Below are 13,827 nucleotides of genomic sequence, written 5' to 3'. Positions count from 1 at the left end.
AAGGATTACAGGGTTTCTCAAAAAAAGGTTATCCTATGCAGTCCCATGAACATATAGTACTATTTGCAATCTTTGGGGGAAAAATTGGAATGTAACACATGTGAAGGTACTCATCTTCAGAGGTCTATTACTATAAGCTAGCTCTCATTAAAACTGTCACAATGGGAACTGGTTGCTCAAGATACATCTGCAGAATCAACACAGTTCACTTAAATAATAGTCCAATACTGGATTGAAGGAGGAATAAATTATTGCATGAAGAAGGCTACAATAAATAACTCTTACACTGAATTTCATTACTTTATTTATTGAAAATTTTGAATATAATTATATGCTAGATCCATTTAAATACAGCTGGACAAGTGCACTCACAGTCTAAAATATTTCCTCTCAAAATTGCTCTTTAGTTGCTAATGAATATGTTGGGAAGGGGACCATATTTTTATACACTTGACTTTTTAAAATTCCCTGTGCTGACTGCTGTTCAAAAATGCTTATGTTCTTAATATGACTAATGCAAATACTGCAGAAGAAACCTAAGAAACAGAACGGATGGTCCTGACCCAAGAAAAGCCCATATCAACCTTGTGAGCAAGCAGAGCCCAGCACAATGGAAACTGTACACAGACTGGAGCACAGTGACACAGTGCAAAGTGTCAAGTGCAAGGTAGAAAGTTCTTTATAAACAAATCTGAATATTTGTACCAAGACGTTCCCTTCTTTTACATCAAGTGCATGGTGAGAAATGACCAAGTAATCAAGATGCCTAATAATTGATGAGACTTGTTTTCAAACAAAAAGTATAGATTTTCAACCACTGGAAGTTAATGCAATGAAGTACTATGAACTTCAGAAGTACTATGAAATATCAGGATCAGTCTCATATACCTCGTTACAGAGAATTGGTTCTATAAAACTTGGAAATGGGTTTCTTCTATCATACCATACCACAACCTGCAATTTTCCTCAAAGTTTGCTGAGAACAAAAGCTCCCAAATATGTAATCTTTTCCAGGAAAAGGAATACTAGCGAGTAAAATAAGGAACTGATAATTTTATCAGTTGCTGGAATTAAAAGAATTGCTGCATAGCCTGGCAGAGATATAGAGCCCAGATGTTGAGCATCTGCCAGGAGCTCCTCTGATACTGAAAGCACCATTCATCTCTAATAACAGAACTGAAGATTTTTTCAAAGAAATTATGTTATTTCATTAGATATTTATGATAGCATCATTACAATGTTCTTTGAAGCGATCTATGTTAAATACTAGGTCATTTAAAACGTTTATTTAAAAACAGAAACACAATAAATAAATAAAATTGGCCTTCTGTAGTCCTGTGTTCTTTATCCACGTAGTCAATCATCCAAAAAAAAAAAACCCTCCCAAAAGCAAACCTTGATTTGCCATTTTATATAATATATACTTAATATAAAGGAACAAAATACATCGAATTAATGTAAGAATAAAACAAGGATTAAAATTCTCTAAAATGATCAGGGGTAACATGTTATTTTCAATTTTTGCGTAGGAACACACATCATGAATTTACAACATGACAGGTAAATATATCACTGCAAATACGGTAAATAAAAATCTGGCCTCCTCACTAATATTTAACTTCAGCAATTTCTTTCAATCTGCAATTCCGACAAATGTTGCTGAAACAAAGAAATTCAGGTTGTCTAAAGATATCAATTCTTATTCCTTTTCTTTTTCTGAGAAAAAAATGAAACTAAGGGAATTTGATATATTCCACAATTAGGGCTAGGTGACAGCCAAGATAGGCTGGGGATATGGAGACTGTGGAAGTGGTGATAGCTGTTGCAGAAGTAGCAACAGAGATGAGACATCTGTGAAAGAAAAAGCGTTGAGGGCTTTTTCACAGCTTTGTTTACACAAAATTGCATTCCACTGATGTCAGTAAGTTATTCATATACAAAAATGGAAATGAAAATACAGGGAATGGGAGAGGGGAAAGACCGAAGGGCAAAATGCAAAAACATGTATCTCTCCTTCCTTGCTCTTCAATTTTCTGAGCAGAATGAAGGAAGATTCTTTAAAATCGCAAGGATAATAATAATACTTTATTTGTAAGCTGCCCTATCTCCCCGGGGGGACTCAATGGATGGCTCAGTTTTCCCTGAACCAAGACTGTAGGAAAGCGAATCCGTTTGTACATTTAAATTTTTTCACTTCTTTTCTAGTCAAAACTAACTGACCTGATCTACCTTCCCATATTATATCAAGGATATCAGTCAGTTCAATATAAAACATAAGGAAAAGTCCCTCCAGAAATGAGGTGGAGAACACTGCTTAGTCTAGTCCCATACACTAATTCAGTGCCTTCTGAAAGGAGAGAGCATGGAATGACAACCACTTTTTACCTAGTTTTGTAGCTCATTTTCAAAGTACATTGGTAACAGTGTAAGAAATACCACCTAGTGTGCAGTAATTCCACACATTTATTCTTTAGCTCTCTAAGCATATCTTTATTGTTGGTCCCCTAGCACAACCCACTTTGAAAGAGACATTGTCAACTCCATTATGTAAAATGAATGCATTAGAGAGCTGCTCAACCTCAAGTCCCTTTAAGCATTTAAAACCCTATTGCTCAACAGGAAGCAACAGCTATGGGCAGCAATTCAAAGGATGGGATTTCTTTGACAGATAATCTGAACACATTCCATATTATCAAGGGCTGCAGTACTTTCTAGAACAGTGTTTCTCAACCTTCCTAATGCTGCAACCCCTTAATGCAGTTCCTCGTGTTATCGTGACCCTCAACTATAAAATTATTTTAATTGCTACTTCATAACTGTAATTTTGCTACTGTTATGGATTGTAATGTAGGGTGTATTTTTATTCACTGGACCAAATTTGGCACAAATACCAGATACGCCAAAAATCTGAACACTTGTGGGGGGCTGATTTTGTCATTTAGGAGTTGTAGTTGCTGGGATTTATAGTTCACCTACAATCAAAGAGCATTCTGAACTCCACCAATAATGGAATGGAACCATACTTGGCACACAGAACTCCCATGGCTAACAGAAAATACTGGAAAGGTTTGGTGGGCACTGACCTTGAGTTGGAGTTGTAGTTCACCTACACCCAGAGAGCACTGTGGACTCAAACAATGATAGATCTGGACCAAACTTTGCATGAATACTCAATATGCCCAAATGTGAACACTGGTGGAGTTTGGGGAAAATAGTCATTGATATCTGAGAGTTGTACTTGCTGGGATTTATAGTTCACCTACATTCAAAGTGCATTCTGAACCTACCAATGATAGAATTGGGCCAAACTTTCTACACAGAGCCCCCGTACCTTGAAGGGACTCACTGGCACAAGCCTCCCTCCCACTTTACATGCTCTCGCTCACCCGCATATGCGCACTACAGATGTAGCCTTCCAGATATTACCTTAGTTGTTGTGGTCCCCCCTCCCCCCTGTCAACCCTATCATTTGCTGTATTAGATTGGACTAAAAGGAACTGCCATGCAATACTGTCTAGAAGGCCATAGATTTCCCAACTCCATTATACAGACTGATAATCTGTATTAGTAATAGCTAGTACAGCAAAAACAAAAGGCTGGCAGTTCCTGCAGATGTTATTTTTGGGATGCAAGAGGAGGATCATGTGGTCTTCCACATATTCTTGAACTGCAGTTCCTAGCAGCCCAAGCCAACACAGCCGATGATGTTGAATGCCAAGGACTATACTTCAGCAACCTCTGGTGAGTCACATTATTCCCATAACTCCTTGACAATAGAAGCTTGAAAGCAGATCTGGATTCAACTACGAAAAAGATACAGGAAAGTGTTCAAAGCAAATTGTATGCTTGTATTTAAAAGGCAAACCCTCACAAAAAACATGAGACAGAGGAGATATGGAACCATGGTGTATAGGAGGAATTATCCATTTTTCTATGAGTTCGCCTCTTGTATTCCAAATCCATTCATAAAAAAGGAGGATATTATCAGGAAAAGAATTTCCAAATAGGTTGAATTAACTTAGGAGTAAATATGACATATGAATTTTGTCACATGTGTTTGTTTTTCCAGAAAATAGCACCAGACAATTCCAAGTCTTACATTTTCAGGAATACAAGTTGAACTTCCTTTTCTGGAAATCTAAAACACTTCAAAATTATGAAATTGTTCGCATGGGTGGCTGAAATAATTACCCCTTTCCTTTCTGGTGGGTTCAATGTATCCAAACTTTGTTTCATGTACAAAATGATTAACAATATGTCTAGTCCAAAGCATTTCAGATCAGGGATATGCATTTCTCTGTGCACCCCGCAACAACAGCCAGACCTGTCAACATTCCTTGTACTCAACTCTTTTTATCATCTAAAACTCTAACTCAGCAGGAATTTTGAATGGGAAGGGCATGCAATCTGTTGCAATAGAATAAGCAAGTAATCTTATTTGCACTTAAAAGAACTATCAAGTTTTATTTATTTATTTACTTTGCTTATATACCGCTGTATCTCAAGCCCGAAGGCGACTCACAGCGGTTCACAAACAGTAAAAACAGTAGAAACAGCATAAATTCAGCCCACAAAAATCCTATGACCAGCAACAGCAACACACTTCCCCCAGCTTTTGATGTCTCACTCTTTCAATGCTTGCAAATTGTATATACATTCCTTTAATCTGATGGGATGGCTTGTGCACTAGGCTTGGGCAATCCATGGTTCTAAATGGTTCTAAAGTACTTACAAAACTAAAGTTCTGGTGGTGAAAATTTCAGAACTCTAACGTAACTTTCAAAATTTAATTATTATTTCATTATTGGTGATTTTAATGACAGAACCAATTAGGAACTGCCATTTATTATGAAATTTTGAGAGTTTTGTTAGAGTTCTGAAATTTTCACCACCAGAACTTTAGTTTTGTAAGTACTTTAGAACCATTTAGAACCATGGATTGCCCAAGCCTATTGTGCACATGTCCAAAGGCCTGCCTACACAGAGAGCAGAGCCCTCTTTGAGTCATTTTGAAGGCATGAAAAATAATGTACAATTTTTGATTTTTGACAGCCAAAATGCATCTACAAGTTAAATAACCTGGATTCCACTTTCTGACAGTGTTCTGGTCCCTAACCTCTCCAGATGAAGAGGGGCTTCCTGTGTGAACCTTTGTAGTATCCCAAGTTTATTTCTTTCTAACTGCCATGGCTCAAATGCTTGGACTCCTGGGAGTTGTAGCTTCACAAGGTCTTTATTAGCCTTCTTTGCCAATACCTCACCAAACTATAAATCCCAGGATTCCATAATACTGAACCATGGCAGTTAAAGTTCTGTCAAACTGCTATGGAATCCTGGGAGTTGTAGTTTAGTGAGGCATCAGGAGTCTTTGGCAGATACTGCTAAAGACCTTATAAAACTACATGATTATAGGAGTCATCGCTATTAAAAATGTCAAGCTACATTGATTTGGAAGTATAAATGCACCCTATTGTTTCCATAGATACTACATCTTCTATATGTATTAATATGTATACCACGTTTTGGTATGTAACTTTTATGGAGGTAAGTTTTAGTATGTGTATTTGTAGTGTTTTTGCTGTGTTCGTGTATTTTAATTGTCTGGTAACTCCTCATGAGGAGAGGTGGGTAAGAAATATAATAATAATAATAATACATCACACAATCCTAGACACTTGGAAAGTGTTCGACTGGTGATTTTGTGATACAAAATCCAGTATATATACCACATTTGCTGTGACATACTGTGTTTTAGTGTCAGTAAAATTATTATTATTATTATTATTATTATTATTATTATTATTATACACACATATAAGTGCTGCCATTCCCACCTCAAGTTGTAACTTCTTGCTTCCCCTTCCTTGCCTTTCTCCTCTAGCCTATTTATAATTCGGGTGGCAAAAAATGTGCTTCTAGGTTAGATAACCTGACTTCCTTTTTCAATCAATTCCATTTTCTGACAGTGCACTGGCCCTTGATCTTCAAGGCACCCCAATACTCTTCATTCTCTCTCATATGTATTTAACTGCCCTAGCTCAATACTATGGAATCCCTTCCAAAAGACATCAGAATGGCCCTCTCCCTACTAATTTTCATGTGCCACAAATACTTTTCTCTGAAATTAGGCCTTCAATGAAGAATACAAGAGCGATAGGCACTATAGTAACATTTGGGCTGAATCATTTTTGTGCAACACCTTTATGAACAAGTGGCAACTGGATGGATAATGGCTTTGGTTCATGTTTGTTTAGTTTTAACTATACCTAAAGTGCTGAATTATTTTAATCTGCAATGTGTTCACTTATGATCTAACTGCTTTATTATCTCTCAATTATTTTTTTAAATCATGTTGACTTAGAATAATAGAAACAAAGAGTTGAAAGAGACCTCATGGGCCATCCAGTCCAACCCCCTGCCAAGAAGCAGGAATATTGCATTCAAATCACTTCTTTTATCCCAAAGTACCTTGTATGTTTTATACCTTGTTGTTAGTCACTTTGAATCCCCGACGGGGGAGAAAAGCTGGATATAAATTAATAAATAATATTATTTCTTCCACGTCTCTGGAACTCTCTCCCTGAAGAATTAAAAATGGTCCCCTTCTTACTCCCTTTTAAAAAACAGGTAAATGATTGTTTAGAATATTATGTGTGATTACCACCAACCGGAAAGGATGTTTTACACTGGCTTTCTTGGCTGCATAACATTTTAATAATTTTAAATGTATTCTTAGATTTGGCTAGATTTGTATGATGTTTTAATGTTAGATGTGAAGTAATTGATCAGTTATGTTATTATTTAATTTTTGATTATGTCTTATAATTTTGTGTTGTATGTGGATTTATTTTTGGGATTTGGTTGGATTGATTTGTTTTTGTTGGTTTATTACGGCATTGAATGTTTGCCATTCTTTTGTTGGAAACCACTCTGAATCCCCTCGGGGAAGATAGGTGTGGGACATAAAGTTTTATTATTATTTTATTATTATATCAATAATCCTGGAAATTGTAGTTCGGTGAGGTGCCAGCTTTCTTTGAGATGGCTCAAGACCTAGCAAAACTATAACTCCCATGATTCCACAGCACTGAATCATGGCAGTTTGCGGTGACAGGTTGTATTAATTTGACAGCTATGGCGTCTTGGGAGCAGAGAGAAGGCTCAAGTCTTAGCCAAGTACTACAACTCCCTGGATTCCAAAGCATTGAGCCAAGGCATTTAAAGTGGTGTTAAACTGCCTCAGTTTGGCAACTAAAAATGGCAATGGGATTTTGGCCTGCATCAATAGGAGTATAGTGTCAAGATCCAGGAAAGTCATGCTACCCCTCTATTCTGCCTTGCTTAGACCATACTTGGAATATTGTGTCCAATTCTGGGCACTGCAATTGAAGGGAGATGTTGACAAGCTGGAATGTGTCCAGAGGAGGGCAACTAAAATAATCAAGTGTTTGAAGAACAAGCCCTATGAGGAGCAACTTAAAGAGCTGAGCATGTTTAGCCTGCAGAAGAGAAAGCTGAAAGGAGACATGATGAGGGCCATATATAAATATGTGAGGGGAAGTCATAGGGAGGAGGGAGCAATCTTGTTTTCTGCTACCCTGGAGACTAGGATGTGGAACAATGGCTTCGAACTACAGGAAAGGAGATTCTACCTGAACACGAAGAAGACCTTCCTGACTGTGAGAGCAGTGGAACTCTCTGCCCCAAAATGTGGTGGTGGCTCCTTCTTTGGTGGCTTTTAAACAGAGGCTGGATGGCCATCTGTCAGGGGTGCTTTGAATGTGATTTTTCCTGCTTCTTGATAGCGGGTTGGACTGGATGGCCCACGAGGTCTCTTCCAACTCTATGATTCTAAGAACTTCAATGTATCAGAATTATCTCAGGATCCTTCCATGCAGTTGTATAAAATCCACACTGAAATGGATTATATGGCAGTGTGGGCTCAGGGCCCTTCTACACAGACATACAACCCAAAACATCAAGGCAGATAATCTACAATGTCTGCCTTGGACTGGGTTATCTAAGTCCACCCTGACATATTCCAGTTCAATGTGAGATTGAATATAGCTGTGTGGAAGAGGCCTCAGCCCAAGCACAGATCTCTACATATAGCCATCCCCTGCCACATGTTGCTGTGGCCCAGTCTGGTGAGCTGGAAAATAAAGTAGGGAGAAAGTGTTGGTTGATGCAATTTCTTTATGCTTGTGGGTAAACAGTATTTCTTGTTGTTTCTTTGTCAGTGTTGATGTGGAGATTGTCTGGACTGCCTACTCTGGAACAAGCAACATATAATTGTCCTTCTTTAAGGATTCCCTTTCAAATATATACTATATCTGTCATATACATACATATTTGTGTGTGTGAATCATATATACCTTATCTGTATCTATGGCTTAATGGCTCTTTATCAGGAGGGCTTTGATTATGTTTTCTTGAAGGAAGTTGGGAGTGGATGGCCTTAAGGCAGCATTTCTCAACCTGGGGGTAGGGACCCTGGGGGGGGGGGTCACAAGGGGGCGTTAGAAGGGTTGCCAAAGACCACCAGAAAACACAGTATTTTCTGCTGGTCATGGAGGTTCTGTGTGGGAAGTTTGGCCCGATTCTATCGTTGGTGGGGTTCAGAATGCTCTTTGATTGTATGTGAACCATAAATCTCAGTAATGACAACTCCCAAATGTCAAGATCTATTTTCCCCCAACCCCATCTGTGTTCATATTTGGCATATGGAGTATTCATGCCAAGCTTGGTCTAGATTCTTAACTGTTTTGAGTCCACAGTGTTCTCTGGATGTAGGTAAACTACAACTCTTAAATTCAAGGTCCATGCCCACCAAACCCTCTAGATCAGTGGTTCTCAACCTGTGGGTCCCCAGGTGTTTTGGCCTACAACTCCCAGAAATCCCAGCCAGTTACCAGCTGTTAGGATTTCTGGGAGTTGAAGGCCAAAACATCTGGGGACCCACAGGTTGAGAACCACTGCTCTAGATCCTTAACTGTTTAAGTCCACAGTGTTCTCTAGATGTAGGTGAACTACAACTCTGAAATTCAAGCCCACCAAACCCTCCCTGTATTTTCTGTTGGTCATGGGAGTTCTGTGTGCCGGGTTTGTTCTACATCCTTAATTGTTTGAGTCCACAGTGCTCTCTGGATGTAGGTGAACTACAACTCCTAAACTCAAGGGCCATCAGATCCTTCTAGTGTTTTCTCTTGGCCTGTGTGCCAAGTTTGGCCCAATTCTATTGTTGGTGGAGTTTAGAATACTCTTTGATTGTGGGTGAACTATAAATCTCATGACTCCCAAATGTCAAGGTCTATTTTCCCCAAACCCCATCTGTGTTCATATTTGGCATATGGAGTATTCGTGCCAAGTTTGGTCTAGATCCTTAATTGTTTGAGTCCACAGTGTTCCCTGGATGTAGGTGAACTACAACTCCTAAACTCAAGATCCATGCCCACCAAACCCTTCTGGTGTTTTCTGTTGGTCATGGGAGTGCTGAGTGATAAGTTTGGCTCAATTCTATAGTTGGTGGGGTTCAGAATGCTCTTTGATTTTAGGTGAACTGTAAATCTCAGTAACTACAACTCCCAAATGTCAAGGTCTATTTTCCCCAAACCCCATCTGTGTTCATATTTGGCATATGGAGTTTGGTCTAGATCCTTAATTGTTTGAGTCCACAGTGTTCCCTGGATGTAGGTGAACCACAACTCCTAAACTCAAGGCCAGTGCCCACCAAACCCTTCTAGTGTTTTAAATCTCAGTAACTACAACTCCCAAATGTCAAGGTCTATTTTCCCCAAACCCCATCTGTGTTCATATTTGGCATATGGAGTTTGGTCTAGATCCTTAATTGTTTGAGTCCACAGTGTTCCCTGGATGTAGGTGAACTACAAATCCTAAATACAAGGCCCATGCCCACCAAACCCTTCTAGTGTTTTCTGTTGGTCAGGAGAGTCCTGTGTGATAAGTTTGACTCAGTTCTATAGTTGGTGGGGTTCAGAATGCTCTTTGATTGTAGGTGAACTATAAATCGCAGCAACTACAACTCCCAAGTGACAAAATCAATTCTGATGATCACTCCTTGGGTTAGTAGGTGCCTTGTGGCCAAATTTGGTGGCAATGAGTCCAGCGGTTTTTGAGTTATGATGTCACCCAAAACGAACACAGCACTTAAATATAGATAGATATAATCTACATACAGACACACAGCCTCTCTTCTTCCCTCCTCACTTCCCCTTCTTGGCTTTCCCTCTTCTCTTCCTCCTCCTCTCCACATAATAACCTCTCAACCCTCCTCCAGGCCCAGCCGCCTCCTCCTCTCACCTTTAAGAGATTAGACGTCGCCATGTTGCCCCCCTCCACAGCACGCAAGGGGAGGGGGGCCCGCGCAGGCGCACAAGAGAGGCCTGACCAGGCCGGCGGCGGCGGCGGCGGATGAGATTTCGGCGGCGGCGGTGGCGGCTTCCTCTCTTCCTTTGCCTTTACATGCTTCGCCGCTCGGTCAGGGGCTGGCACTAGCTTCCGCCTCCTCTTTCCCCCTCAGCGCCTCATGGCCTCTTTCACGGAGGAGGCTTCGCAGGAGAGCCGTCGTCTCGCAGCGGCCCGGCTCCGCGAGAGCCCACATGATGCGGCGCCCCAGAGCCGGAAGCCCCCGCCGCACCGAGGGAAGGGGAGGGAGGGAGGGAGAGTGTGCGCCGCTGAGGCTTCCCACCACAGCGACCCCTGCCGGCCGGAGGTCATCCTGACACTCTTTTTTTCTTCTTCCTCGCAGAATTCTGCCTTAACCTCCCTCCCCGCTGATGACGTCATCGCTAAGCTCTTGGAAGCTAAGCAGGGTCAGCCTTGGTCAGTACTTGGGTGGGAGGCCGCCAAGAAGGACCAGGTGATGTTTCACAAGGTGGGCCAAAAGTCACAACGGGGTTTCAGTATTTAAACATAATAACACACATTTATATTTATATGCATATTTATTTATTTATTTATTTATTTTATTTGCTTTTTTTCTATACCGCATTTTTTCAGCCCTTGACAGGCGACTCAATGCGGTTTACATGGTACAAGTATCAAACAGTGTCAGTGCAATTAAAACATAACAATGCAACAAACAGGATCAACAGCATCAATCCACAACAATTAACAATCAACAAGACAGATCAACAAGACAAACATAACATAACGCCTCAGTTGAAATCAGATCCGTTTTCATAATCCTTGTGCCATTCCTATGTTCCATTTACCGTCTTCCTATGATTGGTTGCACTGCTTAACCAAACGCTTGTTCATAAAGCCAGGTCTTAACCATTCTCCGAAACGTCAGCAGCGAAGGTGCCTGCCTGATGTCTGCCAGTAGGGCATTCCATAGCCGAGGGGCCACCACTGAGAAGGCCCTGTCTCTCGTCCCCGCCAAGCGCGCCTGTGACGCAGACGGGATCGAGAGCAGGGCCTCCCCAGACGATCTTAATGTTCTGGTCGGTTCATAGGTAGAGATGCGTTCGGAGAGGTAAGCAGGGCCAGAACCGTTTATGGCTTTATAGGCTAAAGCCAGCACCTTGAATTGTGCCCGGTAGCGGATTGGCAGCCAGTGGAGCTGGCTCAGCAGAGGAGTGGTATGCTCCCTGAGTGCCGCTCCCGTTAGCAACCTGGCCGCCGAGCGCTGGACCATCTGAAGCTTCCGGGCAGTCTTCAAGGGCAACCCCACGTAGAGCGCATTGCAGTAATCAATCCGGGATGTAACCAGAGCGTGGACTACCGTGGCCAAGTCAGACTTCCCAAGGTACGGGCGCAACTGGCAACATATATAATGTGTATATGTGTATACATGTACACACATATATTTGTATAAACACACATATGTGTATAAAGTGTGTATGTATATACATGTACATACATATACACAACATATATAATGTGTATATGTGTATACATGTACACACATATATTTGTATAAACACACATATGTGTATAAAGTGTGTATGTATATACATGTACATACATATACACACATTTATGTATGAAGTGTATATGTACATGTGTATACATGTATATCTCTGGTTGTACTGGTCCATACTCTCATCCAACCTTTTTAACTTGTATGCAGAACACATCATGCGATGTGCGGGGCTGGATGAATGCAAAGCTGGGGTGAAAATTGCTGGAAGAAACATTAACAACCTCAGATATGCAGATGACACCACTCTGATGGCCGAAAGCGAGGAGGAGCTGAGGAGCCTTCTAATCACGGTGAAAGAAGAAAGCGCAAAAGCGGGTTGCAGCTAAACATCAAAAAAACCAAGATTATGGCAACAAGAATGATTGACAACTGGAAAATAGAGGGAGAAAATGTGGAGGCCGTGACAGACTTTGTATTTCTAGGTGCAAAGATTACTTCAGATGCAGATTGTGGCCAGGAAATCAGAAGACGCTTACTTCTTGGGAGGAGAGCAATGTCCAGTCTCGATAAAATAGTAAAGAGTAGAGACATCAGACTGGCAACAAAGATCCGCCTAGTCAAAGCCATGGTATTCCCTGTAGTCACCTACGGATGTGAGAGCTGGACCTTAGGGAAGGCTGAGCGAAGGAAGATCGATGCTTTTGAGCTGTGGTGTTGGAGGAAAGTGCTGAGAGTGCCTTGGACTGCGAGAAGATCCAACCAGTCCATATTTCAGGAAATAAAGCCCGGCTGCTCATTGGAGGGAAGGATAGTAGAGACAAAGTTGAAGTACTTTGGCCACATCATGAGGAGACAGGAAAGCCTAGAGAAGACAATTATGCTGGGGAAGGTGGAAGGCAAAAGGAAGAGGGGCCAACCAAGGGCAAGATGGATGGATGGCATCCTTGAAGTGACTGGACTGACCTTGAGGGAGCTGGGGGTGGTGACGGCCAACAGGGAGCTCTGGCGTGGGCTGGTCCATGAGGTCACGAAGAGTCGGAGACGACTGAACGAATGAACAACAACATCTGTATGCATATAATGTCTCTGGCATAGACACTGAGAACTGGGAAGCCCTGGCTGGAGGTCAGCTGTGACCAGAAGTGCTGTAGAATCTGAAGGGGCAAAAGAGAGAAACATGTGAAAAGGAAGGCCTGCCAAGCCAACCCTGACTGGGACCACTTTCCACTTGGAAACCAATGCCCTCACTGCGGGAGAAGATTCAGATCAAGAATAGGGCTCCACAGTCACCGCTTATACACCGATCTTGGAAGACAATCCTACTCGGACAACGAGGGATCGCCTATGTATGTAAGTAAGTAAGTAAGTAAGTAAGCATATAATGTGTATATGTATATACATGTACACACATATATTTGTATACACACATGTGTATAAAGTGTATGTATATACATCTACACATATACACACATTTATGTATAATGTGTATATGTACATTATACACATGTATACACATATATGTATAATGTGTGTATGTATATACATGCACACATGTATTTATGTATGTGTATATGTATATACATGTACACACATATATACATTTATGTATGTGTATATGTATGTATGTGTGTAAATGTTTCACATGTAGATATTTATGTATGCTTATATGTATATACACATAAACACAAATATACACACATGTATACATATATACACATATACATGTATGTGTATAATGTATATATATATATATATCTGTGTACATGGACACACATAACATGTATAATGTGTATGTGTATATGCATGTACACACATATGTGCACACATATGTATAATGTTAATATATACATGTAAACACATATACACACATATATAATATGTATATGTATATACACGTACACACATGTATACAAACATATGTATAATGTGTATATGTGTAT

The 13,827-nt window shown here is 40.6% G+C and overlaps 1 protein-coding gene across 1 annotated transcript in view; it reads right to left on the bottom strand.

Annotated features, from left to right (window-relative positions):
- The window catches only part of CUL5 (cullin 5), a 36,452-nt gene extending 25,792 nt beyond the window's left edge, over positions 1–10,660 (bottom strand). The window contains exon 1 of the mRNA XM_060771002.2: positions 10,321–10,660. Within this exon, the coding sequence (XP_060626985.1) occupies positions 10,321–10,344 (24 nt within the window). The 5' untranslated portion in view covers positions 10,345–10,660. The remainder of the gene's footprint in view (positions 1–10,320) is intronic.
- Between the last annotated feature and the right edge of the window lie 3,167 nt (positions 10,661–13,827).

Source organism: Anolis sagrei, chromosome 3 (assembly GCF_037176765.1).
Source record: "Anolis sagrei isolate rAnoSag1 chromosome 3, rAnoSag1.mat, whole genome shotgun sequence".
Lineage (NCBI taxonomy): Eukaryota > Metazoa > Chordata > Lepidosauria > Squamata > Dactyloidae > Anolis > Anolis sagrei.
This window is presented reverse-complemented; position numbering and strand designations above follow the sequence as displayed.